The sequence below is a fragment of the Sarcophilus harrisii genome, chromosome 2 (assembly GCF_902635505.1).
Source record: "Sarcophilus harrisii chromosome 2, mSarHar1.11, whole genome shotgun sequence".
NCBI classification, from domain to species: Eukaryota; Metazoa; Chordata; class Mammalia; order Dasyuromorphia; family Dasyuridae; genus Sarcophilus; species Sarcophilus harrisii.
In genome coordinates, this window is record NC_045427.1 from 204,817,934 (window position 1) to 204,835,733 (window position 17,800).

The 17,800-nt window shown below is 36.1% G+C and overlaps 1 protein-coding gene across 1 annotated transcript in view; it reads left to right on the forward strand.

The window, feature by feature from the left end:
* Positions 1 to 17,800, forward strand: part of HSD17B2 (hydroxysteroid 17-beta dehydrogenase 2) — a 68,163-nt gene that overhangs the window by 33,553 nt on the left and 16,810 nt on the right. The window contains exons 2-3 of the mRNA XM_003757858.4: positions 8,235 to 8,447; positions 12,930 to 13,115. Coding sequence (XP_003757906.1) covers positions 8,235 to 8,447; positions 12,930 to 13,115 — 399 coding nt within the window. The remainder of the gene's footprint in view (positions 1 to 8,234; positions 8,448 to 12,929; positions 13,116 to 17,800) is intronic.

A 17,800-nucleotide genomic window follows, 5' to 3' on the forward strand; every position in this document is an offset into this window, starting at 1 on the left:
TATATATAATGAGCAATTTGGTCTAACTGACCTCTGAGGTCCCTTCCAGCATGATCATATGATTAATATAATCAGATTCTTAATTAAAGCCAGAGTAAACAATATCCTGAAAAGGGCTCAGTAAGCCCTCATACCAAAGGGCTTCAACACCCATGCATGCCATCCTGGGCAGTAAGACAAAAATTTAAGATCTTTTGGACCGAAGGATTTTGTCTTACTCTCTGGTCTTTTCTTTAAAGTATAGGGCCAAGGATAGCCTCTGCTATGGAAGCCACAATGTCAGTAGTTCTTCCACAAGCACCTAGATTAGTTAAATGTCTCCTAAAAGCTTATCAAATCTTCAAGTTCAGTTGCATTGGACTTGATGCTAAGTGCAGAGCTATGATAGGAGTGGGGAGAACAAATGAAAAGAGAATCTCTCTATGTTTATCCCCAGCTTCAGAAAAATTCAGTGGAAGGTGTGGGATTTGTAGGAGGGATGGAAATGGAAGGATACAGCCTGAATCCTGGGGCAGGGAAAGGAGGGAAAGAATTAATTCTTTCTAATTCAGCTACCAGGGAAGGCTAGAGAACCTTTAGTGAAAGAAAAAAAATTAAGACTTGAATGACTCTTTGAGCTGCCTATGTAATTTTTTTTGGTCAGTCAACAAATATTTATTAAGGTTTACTATATGCCAGGCACTGTGCTAAGGACTGGAAAGAGCTGGCACAAGATATGTACTTGTATAGTGAGGTAAATGTTGTTAAGATTGCAAAGAACATGGTGGGAGGAAGATGTAAAAAGACTAGACAGGTGCAAGAGAACTAGGTTATAAAAGATTTTAAAACTTACATGAACTGATGCTGAGTGAAGTGAGCAGAACCAAAAGAAAATCATATACAGCAACAAGATTGTATGATGATCAACTGTGATGGGCTTGGCTCCTTTCAACAATGAGGTGATCAAAGGCACCTCAAATTCTAATAGATTTGGGATGGAAAATGCCAATCACACCTTAAGGAGGCTGATGTGGACCCAAGCATAGTATTTTCACTTTTTGTTTGTTTTTTTTCTTTGTCATGGTTTTTTTTTTCTTTTTGGTCTGATTTTTCTTGCACAACATGACAAATATAGAAATGTTTAAAAAGGCCTAGACATATTTACTCTATATCAGATTTCTTGTTGTCTTGGGTGGGTAGGGGTAAGGGAAAGAGGAAGAAAAATTTGGAACACAAACTCTAACAAAAATGAATGTTGAAAACTATCTTGACATGTATTTAGAAAAATAAAATACTTTTAAGAAAAAAGACAAAAAAAATCCAAGCAGTATTTTATATAAATAATCTTGGGGATTATAAAGATCATAAAGATATTGAGTTAGAGAATGACATAGTTCAGAATTATGCTTCACTTTGATAGCTGAATGGGAACTGTAGTGTATTGGAAAGATGAGGCAGAGAGACCACCCAGAAAGCTCTTGGTCCTTTCAGCAGTCCAAGTACTGAGTGATGAGTGTCTGTGCCAGAGGAGAGAAGGAGATGTACACAGACATGTTGTGAAGACAACCTCTTTAGGAGATGACAGCAACAGTTCAAAGGAAAAGCAATGAATGGATGTGCATGCAGAACAAAGGGAAGCATGTCAGGGGACAATAGCTGAAGAGGTAGCTGAATGATTTTAGCTAACTCCCAAACCAATTCTAAAAGACTAAGAGAAGGAGAGCAGAGAAGCAGTTAGATACAACTAGTTTCTGGATTATTCAGCCATGGTGACTCAGTTTCATTAAGTTTTATGGTCATCATATACATATTTCCTTATCTCATAGTATTTCCTAGAATTCCAGTAGAGGAATTTATAGGAAATTGCATTCATTTGGATAGTGATGGAGGATAGAAGTCTCGGGAATTATGCTATGATTGGATTTACTTTCCTCTTTACTTAGCTATTCTGTTCTAATGAAATGATTTGTTCCTTGATTTATGACCCCTATCTGATCTGCTGATAGAGAATGCAGCAGATGGGAGTTTGGGCCAAATATAAACTTTTGTATTGAATCCAAGGAGTGATGGGTTCTGGAGTTAAGGAAGGTTCCACCTTATATATTTGGGCAGCTAGATGGTGCAGTGGATACACTACTGGATCTGGAGTCAGGAGGCTGCAGGGATAGGGGTCTCACCTAGAGTATCCACCCAGATATTGTTTGGCACTAAGGCTAGGAAGGAGTTTCTCCTCCTGTACAGATAAGCTAGGGACTTGGAGTGGGAAGGGAGGCTGCTGACCACCCCTTTCGTGAACAAACTCAAATGATTGCAGTTTCTTCCCAAAGGCCTGCTCAGGCTCAAGTTGCTGGGTGGTTGATGAATCATGATAAAAGCAATTTGTGCCTACTTTATTAAAAATAGCTAGTGGCAACTAGATGGCACAGTAGATAGAGCCCTCCCTGGGGTCAGGAAGACTTGAGTTCAGAGTCAGCCTCAGACACTTATCATGCCCCAATTGCCTTGCAAAAGAAAAAGAAGGTAGGTTAAGCTTTAGAACTTTAAGATTTTCAAAGTGCTTTATAATTATTATCTCATTTGATCCTAAGGTTGTTGTGCTATTATGTCCCTCCTTTCCGTTTTATAAATAAGGAAACTGAAGCTGAGATTAAGTGACTTGTCCAGAAACTAGCAAGTGAGTGAGGCAAAGATTTGAATTCAGGTCTTTCTGACTCCAAATGCAACCCTCTATCCATTTCCATCTATTCCAACAACAACAACAAGCATTTAAACAGTACTTTAAGATTTTCAAAGCATTTTACAAATATGAATTTATTTTATGCTTTTGCCTATCAACCTTCAATTCTTTCTACCTCATCTTAGGGCAAAATGGTACAGTAGATAAAACTCTGAATCTGGATTCAGGCTCCAAGTTCAAATCTGGCCTTATACATCTGCCATGTGATCCTGGCCAAATTACTTAATCTCTGCCTGCCTCAGTTTCTTCATCTGTAATATAGAGATCCTAATAGCACCCATCTCACTCATATGGTTGTTATAAGAATCAAATGAAGAAATCAAATATATGTAGAAGCATTTAACATAGGGCCTGGCACAGATTAATAAATGCTTATTTTGAATTCCTATTGAAGGCTGACCAAAGTTCAAGAGTTTGTTTCTTCTTGATCACCACTTCAGGGCTAGCTGTTAAGGTGAGGGCTGAGCTCCCTAACTAGAGCATCTCAGGTGGTGTTAAAAGCTCTCTGAGTCAGGATGGGTGGCGCTTAATCCTTAGTGCTTACATTCATTGTTCCCAAGGGCATTCTGGATGGGAGGCAAAGGATCAGTGGCTCCTTAATTTTGGCTTCGGTTTAAAAGAATCCATGAGGATGAAAAGTGCTGAAAGGCCAGAAATGCTATTAAAAGAAAGGCTGAAACCCAGTAAACAAAATGAGACTTAATCCTCATCAAACCTGAAGAAGTAGAAAGGAGATAGTTACAAAAAAGGAGTGAGGAAACTAACTGGAGTTATTGTGGAAATTCTTTCCTTGCCAGTTGGGAGGCTCACTCACTTTAAGGGATGATTCAGAATCTCAGTCATTGTTCCCAGCTTAAACTTCCCACTGACTCCTTAGTCTGTGTTAAGACTTTCTTGCTCCCATAGATATTCTCTCCCTACCTCCCAGGTTAAACCTGGAAAACACCCACAACTTGAGGACAGTCAGTATGGCAGACCAAGGATGACAATGTCAAGCTCATCTTGTATCTCAGTACTACAACAAGTATCTCAGACTAGAGACTGGAACAGAATGAGACCCTCGTACCCTATCTAACAATTGATAAAAAGGAGACTTGCCTAATCATAACAAAGGAAGGACATTTCGTGTGAAGAGAGGAAATTTGATTGGGGACATAATGTTGATTCACTTGCAACACAGGTTCTCTATTTCTGTACAGTAATTTAAAATTAAAAGAAACCCCAATAAATTTTACTTTAAAGATAAGTAAACTGAGATGGGCACAGGCTAAATGAATGACCCAACATCCCATACATAAAGTATTTTAAGGCGCAATTTTAATCCAACTCAAGCCAATACTCTTCCCATTAAAGGTGGGCTTCTTGGTCATCAAAAAAAAAAAGACCGCATGGAACTCTAGAAATGACCTGAGACTTGACCAATGGAACAATACGGGCAACACAGAAGCAGAGAGAACCTCCCTATGCTCAACTGCATCAAAACTGTGTCCCCAGTCTAATATCCTTTTCTTATTCTGAATGTCCTTCCCCTGAAGTTAAGTTTAGTAAGCCTCCTTATGACTTTGGTCCTGCACACATCTAGTATCCTTTCAACCATGCTCCTAATCCTAAACTTGAGGTCACTGAGCCTTTTGACCTTCTTAGCTCCTGAACCACAAAGATCCCTGAGTTCAGAGGTCATCTTCAACCAATTTTTAATGATATATTTTCATCTTCTGCCACTGCACCTTCCTGAGTATTCAAGGATCAACATGTGTACTTTTCCTTTCTTCCCCTTTGCCAAGAGGAAAGAGAAAATTGATTCAAAAATTGATTTAATATAAATATAATAGTTAACATATATAACATATAAATATACAAAAAAGTAAAAATGATTAGAAATATGTCTAAAGCAACATAGCCAGCCCAGACAAAGTGAATCTTAAGCTCACGGAGTTTATGAATTAAGTCATGAATATTGATGCTATCCTAACCGAGCCTTGTAGCAATCCTGCTTTTTTTTTTAAATAATAGCTTATTATTTTTATTTTCTAAGGAATGAGTTTTAAAAATAATATATCCCTCTCATCACCTTCCCCAGATGAGTAAATTAAATAAGTAGAACAAACCTGAAAAACAGACCCCTCAAACTACACCTACACAATACACCCCATATTAGCCATGGCTGAAAAAATATGTCTCTGTCTTTCTGAATTTTGAGTTCATCACCTCTTGCTTTCAGAAGCCAAGGGGTGCATTTCAGTTTTGTTCTTTTGGACTCCTGGGTTATCATTAGGTTGATCAGAGTGCTAATATCTTTCAAAGATGTTTTTCTCAATAACATTATAATTATCTAAATTGTTTTCCTTTAATCTACAAGAGTTCTTAAAGTTCTTCCCAATTTCCTTTAAAATTTCTATTTCACCGTTTCTTATGGCATAATAATACCCCATTATATGCATCTCCTGCAATTTGTTTAGCCATTCCTCAATGGGAGAATTTGTTCTTAGTGTAAAAACAAACTTGGGAAGCCTTTCTGAGAAATAAAACCAACTTTTATTAAGAGAAACAAAGATCTGTAGCCTGCCCAGTATGTTATTATCTAAAGATACAAAATTCATAGTTATTTATACGTCTTTTATTCATATATGGTGCCATAAAGTTGTTAGAAGCTGATTCATGCAAGATTACAATTTTGCAGGTCATCATGTCCTTTCTTTGAGGGATTAACTTTGTTCTTTCCATGATGTCGCAATTAGTCCCCTATGGGCTTTCTTAGTTTTTTTGTTTTTGTTTTTGTTATAAAGATTAATATATGTATATGATTATTATGGTCACATACTTAAAGAGACATACTTTACAATGATTTAGTTATAATTCTAAGGTTAATTAAAATAGGATTACATCATAGCTTGCTTACACATAGGTTTTTTACCTGGGACTATATTCTTATTATAAATCACACAGTTATTTATTATCTTCATGCCTATAGCTGGTAAAAGATTAGCAAGGAAACAGCAAAACACTCAAGGCATTCATTGTTGATTATTTTCCTTTTATTAATTTTCAATTTTTGGTTACCACAAAAAGAGGTTTTATATTTTTGGTATATATAGATATTTTTTCTTTTAAAAAAAATTGTGTTGGAGTCAAGTCAAAATAAGTATATTTTATTATTTAATTATAAGTATTATTTATTATTATTTTAAAATATGATTATTTTAATAAGGTATCTACTATGTATTAGGCACCATACTAAGTACTGAGAATACAAAGAAAGGCAAAAACCAAAACCAAAACTACCACCACCACCAGCCCCAAACAAAACAAAACAAAGAAAATTCACACATTTGTCTTTCTTTCAAAAAGCTCAAGTTTAATATATAATAATGTGTAATATATAAACAATTTTATGCTAACAAGATCTATAAAAGATAAATTGGAGCAAAGGAAAGGAATTAGTCAGTTTGAAGGAAGCTAGGGAATACAGGAGGCAAAGAAGAAGAGGGAGAGTATTCCAGAGATGGGGCGCAGTCAGTGGAAATGTCTAGTATGAAGATGGCACATCTCTGCAAGGAATAGCATTGCAGAGTATATAACATATAAGAACACTGGACAAGTGGGAGAGGAACAGGTTATGAATGAATTGAAAAGGCAAAAAGCTGTTTTTAAAATTGTTATTGGAGATAATAGGGAATTATTGGAGTTTTTAAGAAGAGGGTAATGTGATCAGACTTATGCTTTAGGAAGATCATTTTAGAAAATGAGTGGAGGATGGATGGGAGTGGGAAGAGACTTTAAATGGGAAGATCAAACGTCAGGCTATTGCCTAGAGTCCAGATGTGAGGTGACTAGGACCTGTGCTGAGGTGATGGTAGTATCACAGGAGAGAAAAAAAACGTATATGAGCAATGTTGTGAAAATGACAGCTTCAGAAATTAGAAGAAGTAGCTCAGTAAATAAACAGGTAGAGTCCATAGGACTTGGAAAATAATTAGATATGGCACATGAGAGAAAGAGTAGGGAATTGAGGATGACATCTAGAGATTGTGAACCTAGGGGACTGGGAGGGTAATTCTGATAATTAATAGTAACAGGAAAATTCAGAGGAAAGGAGAACTTTGGAGGCAGAACCAAAGTGGTGGAGTAAAGGCAGGAGTTCTTCTGAGCTCTCTCCCAGCTCTTTCTTATCTTATCTTATCTCTTTCAAATAAATAATAAAAAATTCTAAAGTTGTAGAACCCACAAAAAATGGAATGAAATGATTTTCCAGTTCAAGACAACTTAAAAAGTTAGCAGGAAAGGTCTAACTCAGGGGGATGAGAGTGGAATAAAGTCTGGCACAGTTGCCAACACAGACCAAATCCCAGCAGATCTGGAGCAGGTCTTGGGAACCACTAAATCAGCAGAAGCAGTGGGGGCTTGTGAAGAGAGAGAAAGTAAGGGAGAGTGAGTGAACTTTATTCTCATGAGAATTGGCTCAAAGAGGGAATAACATACACACTCAAATGGATATAGAAATATGTATTACCCTTTGGAAAATAAGTGAGAAGAGGGATAAGAGAAGGGGAGGTGGTGATAAAAGGGAGAGCAGATTTGGGGAGGGGTATCATGAAAGGAGAAAGAGAATTAAACAAATAGGAGAGTAGAACAGAGGGACATACAGTTAGCAATCATAATGAAAAATTTGTTATTAATTATTTATTTGCTTATTTATTTATTTTTACCATGAAAAATTTTTGAAGCAAGTTGCTCTGATAAAGATATTTCTTAAACTTATAGAGAGCTAAGTCAAATGTATAAAAATAAGATTCATTTCTCAATTGATAAATGATCAAAAGATATTTCAGATGAAATAATCAAAACTATCTATAGCCATAAGGAAAAAAAAATATTCTAACTCACTATTGATTGGAAAAATGCAAATTAAAATAATTTTGAGGTCCTTTCTTGTACCTATTAGATTGGTATATAAAACAGAAAAGGAAAATGACAAATGTTGAATAGGATGTGGGGGAAATGAGACATTAATTCATTGTTGCTGGAGTTATGAACTCATAATTTTATGAACCCCTAATGATCCCCAAATGAAAATGAACTCTCAGCAAAATCCCTTGTGAATTTAGGACCAGTCATCAAGGTGCTCTGGATATAATTCATTCATCTGTGTTTCAATACCAGATTCTCTTGAGCCAATCATCAAGTGTCCTAAGTCTTGGTGGAATCTAAAATAATATAATCACAGCTTTCTATAGAATTGATAGATAACAGACTGTTGCCTTGCCTGTTAAGGGGAGAGGGGAGAAAGGAGACTTACAATAAGATTACAAAATTTAGAATTAGAAGGGACCTGAGATATTATCTCTCTGAACTATCACATAAAAATAATAATAATTTGATCCAATCCTGAGTGGTCAACCCCCAAAGTTTGCTAAAATACCCCTTTCTTCCCTAAGGACTACTGCTGAAGAAAACAGATTCTCTCTTGGGCTTGTTCTGGTTGTGGTCTTCACCTGTTGAATTGCTCTGCTGCTTTCAGGTGGAGATTCTGGGATTGGTCATGTCCTGTCAAAGTATTTGGATGAATTGGGATTCACCGTATTTGTTGGTGTTCTGAATGAAAAAGGACCTGGAGCTGAGGCATTGAAGAAGAGCTGCTCCAAGCGAACCTCAGTTTTCCAAATGGATATTACGAACCCCACCCAGATCAAAGAAGTTCAAGCTCGAATTTCAGAAAAGGTGAAACACACAGGTATTGGGAGCTTGGTACTTTTCTAGGAAAATAGCACATCCTCCAGATAATAAATGACATAAATATTTGATAGGCTATAAATGGGAAGCAGTTTGGAGGGAAACTGAGTTACTTTGCAGTTTGGACAGGGAAATCTTTCCTGATAATAGGAAGTAAATATACAACTAGTTACAGAATCATTAGAATCCTACTACTGGAAGAGATTCTTTCACCTAATGCAATAATTGTCTCCACAATAGTTTTGAGTGTCAATAAGCCTCTGCTTCAGCACTTCCTTGTGAAGGGATGCTCACACAAAGGCAGCCCAGTCTATTGTTACAAGCATAAATGTTAGCATTTATATTTCTTCCTTGACATGAAATACTCTGTGATGGTAAGCAAATTAGTTAACTTCTCAATGCCCCAGGGTACTCTCTCAGATCATAAAATGCACAACAGGTACTAAGCTGCATTAGTAGAAGGAAGTTCCTTATTGGGACTACCCTATATCAAGGAAATCATGTCTCACTCTACTTTATAATAACTAGAAAGCTTTTTCCTTTCACAGTGGATATAACTTCCACTCATTGATCTTAGATCTACCCTCTTGTCTAATTCTTTTACATAACAGTTCCTTAACTATTTTTAAATAACTGAAAGGTCTCCTCTAGAGAATAGAATAAATAATAAACAGAATAAATACTCCTGATTGTTTTAAGTATTTCTCATATAATTTCTTAATATTCTACTTTCCTGGTTATTCTCTGCTGGGTACAATCCAGTTTCTATCAAAATAAAAAAAAAATGATTAAATGTCTAGTATGCTAGTACCCAATAGAGATTCTAACAAAAATAAGACATAATTTCTTTTCTTAAGGAATGAACTTAAAATCTGGGGTTATAACTTAGACCCTTGATTTCAACTCTTTAGATATTCTGTCCAATGTCCAATGAGTTGACTTGGCTAAAACAAAAATTTGTGTTGAAATTAGCTAAAAAAAAAAAAATCCAACTATGATCAAACTTTTGGTGATAAGCACTTTTGTCATTCCCTAGAAATCTTTTCAGTTTGCTAGGTCTTGTTGGAACTTATACTCCATTGCCACACTCTTTGAGAATCTAGGTTCACCTCCATCCATGCTGCAATGAGGCATCAGGGTAAGATCTTTGATGGAAAGAGATGATGACACAAATACAAATCAGTCATTCAACAAGCATATGTTAAGTACCTACTATGTTCCAGGCATCATACTAGGTTCGGGGGATACAATGACAAGAATGAAATATAAGGAGCTTATATTCTATATGAAAAGATAACATGTACATGTTTAAGTATTGTGCATATATATGTTTATATATATACATATATACAAAATTTTCGATATTGTCTGACCCTTGCGAGAGGATTATCATTTTCCTAATTTTCCAATTCAGTTGAGCACTATCTCTGGACCCAGAAGATCTGAGTTGAAATCTTGTCACAGATGTTCAATACTTATGTGATCTTGGGCACATTACTTCATTTCCCTAGCCTTTTTCTGCATGTGTTTTTTTTAATTGATAAAATAAAATGTTTGGCCTAGATAATCTCTGAGAATTTTTCTTAAGATGTAGGATCCCATGGTCCTTTAAATGGATCTATGATCTCAATAGTAAGGTTATTCCATTTACTCCTACAGGTTGCAACTCATCCCTGTGTTCTTAATCTATGTGATCTTATCCATTTTTTCTGTAAATCCTTCACTCAGGATTGATGGTATCGAACATAATATATAGGACTTCCTCTGGAAAGGCATTAATGAAAATGACCCATTTGCTTTTTTAGTAGATAATTTGTTGTTGGAATCTTTACAAAGTGTTAAGCCATTGGAGTTGATTTAATCTTAGAAAGAGTTATTTTGGGCCAGAACTTGAACTAGATACTAAGTACAACTGATGGAAACAATGCTTGTGTTCACACCTTTAGAGAGCTCATAAGTATCTAAGAACTCAATGGAGTTCACATGTTTGGGAGATTTCAGAGAACATGCTGGGAGATATCCCACAATCCCACTCTCAGAGAAGTAACATAAATAGAGCACTCTGGGAGATACAAGAGACTACTCGCCTCAGTTAGAGATTGAGAAGCCATGAGTCGGAGTTGAGCTGGAGGCTGAAGAAAGCAGAGGCAGAAGCCAAGGACAAAGCTGCAAGATCTCTTGGAGCCAGGGCAGAGAGATAAGCCTCAACTAACCGGGCTAATTTGCAAGGAGAAATAAACGTTTGCATTTTTACCAGCTGGCTGGATTTTGGAGTAATTATTTATTTCAACTGAGACTAAGGCTGCCTCCAGAAAACCACCACATTTTATTACTCAGATTGAGCTTACAATCAAAACTACTAACTTGTTCTAAATCAAAATGTTTTTAGCCATATGTTTCCAATTCTATACTTTTGTACTTTACTTTTTGAAACTAAGTATAAACTTTATATTTTTTGTTATCAAATTTCATCTTGTTCATTGATACCCATTGTTTCAGCCTGTTGGAATTTTTTTTTCTATCATCCATCTTATTAGTTATTATTCTTATTTATTTTATATCTTCTTAAAATCTCCTAAGACTGAGAAGCTGTCATCCATATCTTCATTCAACGTATTGGTAAAAAACAAAAAAAAAAAAAACATGGAATAAGACATGACTGAGAATGTACCTTTAACATCACACTAGAGACCACCCTCCAGGTTAACATCAAACCATTAATCAACTCCTCTTTTAGGGAAGCAGGAGTGTAGTGTATCATTCAACCAGCTGTGAATCTTTCTAATACTTTCAGACAATCCACAGTTCTTGAGTTTGCCCACAAAGCTATCATTAAGGGCCTTGTAAATGTCTTGCTGAAATTCAAATGTCTTTTCTGTGACATTTCTCTGCTAAATGAGTCTTGCAAGCTTGTCAAGAAAAGAGATGAGTTTAGCTTGGCTTGTTCTTAGTGAACCCATGTTTGCCTTTATTGATCACTATCTCCTTTTCACAGTGGTTATAAACCATTTGACTAGCAATTGCTTCTGTGACTTTGTGAGAAATTTCAAGTTTGTTAACCCATAGTTTTCACTATTCCTCTTTCACTTTTTTTTTTTTAAAAAAAGAAACTGTTGTATTGTGTTTCAGTCTTGTGGCATTTTTTTTTATTAGAAATGCTGACAAAACCTTTGAGAAATTAGGATTACCTTTTCTCTGTGGTTTATATTGTATCCTGATACTCTTTTATCTTTTACACAAATCACCTGGACATATAATAAATAAATAATACTATATGACTTGAGATGAAATAGCATAATATAACATTGACACATGTTGTGTATCTGTAAAGCACTTTATCAACATAGTTGAGCTAATTCTGGTATAAGGCCACATAAGCTATTGTGTCTTAACCAAGTAGAGAGCTCTATTCAAAATCCACGGCCCCCTGTGGGGATCTTTCTTTTTTTCTCCCCAGATCAACTTTGAATCTAGGAGATCCTATCCTAACAGATATTGACACCTCCTCAGTATACTCTCATTTTTAATTCCTATGCTCTTTCTCCCCTTTTATATGCCATATTATTTTGACTGATACTGAGTAGAAGGTCCATTTACCTAGACTTAGTCTCTATTCTGAGCTCCATTCTCATGTTACCACCTACCTCTTAGGCATTTCAAAGGGGCTGTCTCACAGCCTTCCCAAATTCAGTGTGTTCAAAATAAAATCCATTATGTACCTTTCAGGACAAAACTATCCTTTCCCAGGTACAATATCTTTCTATAATTCTCATTTGTTTATTATGCAAATCCAAAATACTTTCTTGCGTTTTGTCATTTCTTTCTTTTCAATTGCCCTCACACATTTTTGCTTTCTTATATGCACATGTCTCCAAGTCAGGCCCTTATCACTTCACCTGTACATCAACAATAGCCTTTTACTTTGATCTGTCTCCCACACCTCGGTCTACCTACCACACTATGGCCAAATGCACACTTAGTAAAATTCACTGGTTCTCTGTTACTTCTAGGACCGAAGAAAAATTCCTGTGACTTACATTTAAAGCTCTTTACAACTTGGCCCCTTCTTATTGTTCCAATCATTTAATATATTACTCCCCTCCAAGCCTTGAAGAGTCAGGTATCCAGGTCTACTTGCCATTCTTCTATGTACTCTGTATTTATATTGTATATAACTATTTATATATGATTGTCTTCCTCATTAGAATGTGACTTCCTTAGAGAAAATTTTTTTTTCTTTTTCTTTTGTATTCCCAGTATTTACCTTCAAATCAAGTTAACATGTAAAATGCTTTGTAAATCTTTAAGTCCCATGGATCTCTTGGCCTAAATCTCCTAATTTGTAGAATGAGAAGATGGACTATATAGTCTCTACATTCCTTTCTACAGACCTATTCTGGTTTTGAAGGTAGCATTCACTTCCTTTATCTTGTTCATGCCAGAAATTGTTTCCTATTTCCCCAAATTCCCTTTTTTATCCTAGGATTGTGGGCTGTTATCAACAACGCCGGGATCTTGGGCACTCTAGCAGATGGGGAGCTCCTTCCCATGAGCATCTACAGACAGTGCATGGATGTGAACTTCTTTGGGGCTGTGGAAGTGACCAAGGCCTTTTTACCCCTCCTGCGGAAATCTAAAGGAAGGTTTGTCAATATAAGCAGTATGGCAGGTGAGTTGAATATGTGTCCTTTGATCCCTTCTCACAAGCCCAGAGAAGCTCTATTCCAGGAATCATTCTTTTTTGTCCAGGCAACAGCCAGAAATGGATTCCACCCATAACTTTCTAGGAACTGCAAAATTCAATTAAATCCCCCTGATGTAAATATGATAACTTTTCTCCACATTCATGACACTGGGCAATCATGATGATGATAGCAATAATAATAACAGCAATAATATTAACAACCGGAAAAGCTGCTCAATGTTATAGAGAGAGAGCTAGCTTTGAAGGCAGGAAAATGTATTTGTAAAGGCTCAGTTTGTTCCCATGCTGGCTCTACAACCCTGAGCAAGTCACTTCTCAGCGTTTTGGTGTCAGGACACAATATTTGTAGAGGGGCAGACTATCTTGCCAGCCACACCAATTGTAAAGCCAGATGTAAACTAGTTGATCTCTTCTGCCCTGATATACCAATTGTAGGGATGCAAACCCTCAGAGATCATACTTGGATGCTGAGGGCCCATGCTAGCCTATTGTGTAAGTTGGATTTATTAGGACTTTCTGGGTGATTTGGGAACTTTTCTCATGAGACTCAGGCCTGGCAGCAGAAAGACAGAGTGGTGTGATGGATACCTGCACCATCCCTAAGTCAGACCAGGTACATAGAAACAGAACAAAGATTGATTTATTAGGTAAAAAAAGTTAAGCAGGGGTAGCATTCATGATCTCAGACAAAATTAAAGCTAAAATAGATTTAATCAAAACAGAAAAAAGGGAAACTATGCTATATCTAAGCCATATTAATCAATATTGTTTTAGATTATTTAAAATAACTAGAAAATATAAGGTTGGACTATTGTTATAGTATATAAGAAATGATAAATAATAAGAAAAAATAAGGATTTAGAAAATTATGAAAAGATTTGGACTTATGAAGGAAGATATTCACTTTCAAAGAAACATAACAAATAAGCATAGTATGGCATTACAAAGATATATATATATATATGTAAATGTATTTTATGATTAGAGATGTTTATGTCTATATGTCTATATATATGTATGTGTATATATGTGTATGTATATATGTATGTATAAATATATATGTGCTTAATTGTAGCCTTCTTGGGGGAGGGAGGAAGAGGGAAAAAAGAACAAAGCAAAAAAGTGCACAGCAGAGAACAAAAGAAAATCTCCTAAAGAAGCAAAGAAAAGATGGACAGCTCTTAATAAAAGGTGTAGTATTTATTATATAGGTTTTCTTGAAATGGAAATTTTATTGCTTTATATTTTGAATTTTCTCTTATATTCCAATGTGCATATGAGATCAAGTTTTTTCTTTTTCTATTTTCTAATTAATTAAAAATGAAAAAAAAAAAAAAAAAGAACAAAGAAGGTGTAGTGCCAGGGATTCAGAGTCATGTGCAAGGGTTCCCATGATATAGTTGGAGCTTCTCTTGCTGCTTACATTTACTCAAGGTAGTTTACATTAACTTTGAGATTTGAAGTCACATTCCCAGACTCTGGCTGCCAACATACATTCAGGAAACTCTCTAAGACCAGAAATTAGCTTAACAGACACCAATTTGCTTTAGTAGAAGGACTTCCCTCCTGAAGAGTACCTTATGTTGATGAAATCACAGCAAATACAGAGTAACAACTCATATTGATATAACCTGTTGAAGTTTACAAGCATGATTTCTTAGATAAACTCAGTAAGGGCTTATCTCAAACTTACTCTTTGCTTAAATCCAGGGTTTATTTCCAGTATTTTTGTTTTATTTTTGTGTGAATTAAGAGCACAAGAATGATCATTCCCCTTTTATAATTGGAGTAGTTTAGGACCAAAAACGTTAAATAATGTCTACAAGTGATAAATAACTGTCAAAATTTGCACCCAGATTTTCTGACAAGAAATTTAACCGTCATAAATAGCTTTAATGAAAAAAAAAAGAAATGTAGCTCTCTACCACACCAGAGCTTCTCTGCTTCTCATGCATTTACTTAACTCCAATGACCATTTTGGAACAAGAAGTCCAGGATCACCAGACTATTAGGTAATCTAGTCAATCAGTAGAGTCCAAGCTACTAAATAATCTGATGTTCTAGCTTTTATTTGCACAATTTGGGAACTCATTTTTCATTGTCAGGGACTTTGACATACAATCCCCACCAAGGTTAAGTCATCCCAATTTTATAGGCTTAAGGGTAGATGTGGTATTTTATGTTTAATCCTCTTATCCTATTTAGATTAAATAGAGCATAGTCTTTGTTTTTGTTTTGTTTTGTTTTGTTTTAAATATCTGACTCTTTGTCCCTTGGTGTGGATAGGCAAGTTCAGTCAGGATTAACCAGTGTGTTTTCTGGGAGCTCTTTCACCTGGGACTGAACTGGGCCAAGTTGGTCTAGGTTGGGTCATGTTGTAAATCTTTTAAGAATGAAGTGGGCTCTGGAGCACAGTTTTTGAGGTCATATGTATAAAATAAGGAGTGATGATAACTAAAAGTGATAGATGAGAATTAAAGAGAATGTGGATCAAACATTCATGTGAAAAAAAAGACGGGAATTCCTCAAAGGAATAAGCAAATTACCTGAACTGATCAGGTGGCAATAGAGGTAGGAAATAAAGTTGGTGTAGGATGATACAGACCAATATAAATTAGACCAAATTAGCAATGATAGGATAAGCCTAGGACCTCCAAGCTCAGAAGCAATAGTCAACATCTTTTTTCAGAAGGGTGATTGACACATAATCAAATCGTCTGTCAAAAGCTTTCTTTTAACTGGAGAAAGACACTGTGGGAAGTACAAAAGATATGGTTGAGTGGAAGGATTATCCTGGTCTTAAAGCACCCTACTTTTACTAGGAAAAAAAATTCTCTATAATCACAAAATTATAGAATTCTATCTAGTACACAAGCTTCTACTAACTCAAAAAAAGTAGCTGTCTACCCATTTTCTTGAAGTCTTCCAGTGAATATGCACTGGATATTATTTCCCGAGATATCCTATTGCACTTTTTTTTTGCTGTGGGGCCAAACTATACCCTCTCTGAAGGCCTTATTCTTAGATTAGAGGTGGATTTTGGAGATGGTACATGTAGGTCTAGAAGTGATTAAGCAGCAGTAGTTTAAATGTATGTAAATGAGTGTGTATAAACTCAACCATTCAGGGAATGCCAGAGCCAAGAGCTTTTCTGGAGTCTCATAGCCAACCATAACTCTGCAATATAGAGTCTGGAACTTCTGTGAGAGGTATAAACCACCTGATGGGTGACATTAATCTAACTAGGAAGGATATAGGCTGATCAATGGCACCTGGTTAAGAAGAAAATTATTAACCTTAACCTGGAGGGACTCTGCCTGACTTTTATTGGCTGAGAGTGTTCTGCCTATGTATCAATATTTATCTTTGTGACATTTTATGTAATTTTCATAATATTTGACAAACCTGTACAGTGTTACTGGCAAAAGCCTACCTACCTAATATGACCCTAGAAAGCCAAGTTGTCTGGCATTTGTAATAATGTGCATTTATGAACAAAAAATGCAAGTGCCCTTCGTGTCACAACTCCATGAATTGCACTCTAGATCACCTCCTTACCTTGTCTTCTCTAATTGAAGAAATCCAAATAGTTTTAATATGGAAGGGTTGTGCAGCCCAGAATAAGAAATAATTTATTAAGTGGGGAAAGAATTGTGGGCATCCTAATCACTTAAATAGTCCTAGGGAGGATGTCATAGAACACTAGAGTTAGAAGAGACTTTTTTTTGTTGTTCAATGGTTGTATCGATTGTTTCCAACTCCTTGTGATCCCATTTGTAGTTTTAACGGTATTGTAGAGATTTGCCATTTCCTTCTCCAGCTCATGTTATAGATGAGAAAAACCGAAGAAAACAGGATGAAGTAACTTGCCCATGATCACACAACTTGTAAGTGCCTGAAGCTAGATTTAAACTCAGATAGATGAATTTTCCATGATTCCAGTCCCTGCATTCTATCCACTGCACATAAGCTGCCCATAGAAGGGACCTCTAGCACAACTCAGACCTGAGCTCCTGCAGGCCTTCTACATCTCCTCATCTTGTCTCCATCCAAATGTTTCCACTGATGGGGACCTGCTACTCCTTCTTCAAATAGCTTCTTAGAACACTTGTAATTGTTAGGAAATGTGTCAGCATGTTAAGCTAGAATCTGCATCTCTGCAATTACACTTTGGAGTCAAGGAGAACAAATCTTTTTCATGAGAGTCCTTCAAATACTTGGAGACACCTATCATATTCCTTATAATTTTCTCCTTTAGACTAAACAAATACACCAGTTTGCCTGGTAAGTTCCCTAAGGATGGACTTTTTTTCTTATGAGTTAAGCTCAAGCTACAGCAGAAATTTTTAGTCTGCCAGTTCCAGGAACATTTAATTAGAACCATTCAGCTCTGGGTGTACCAGGTATGGTAAGCAAGGGAGATAGGAAATGCCATTATCATACTTATTCCTTTGGCTCCAGTAAGTGAATGCTGAGCATGGGCAATGACTATTTCCTAATGACAGTGAATAGAACGAATCACTCTGTAGTTATAGTATTACAACTCATGTTTATGCTTTAAAATGATTAGGGGCAGTAGATAGAGGCTTGGAGTCAGGAGGACCTGAATTCAAATCCATCCTCAAGACAACTGACACTAGCTGTGTATC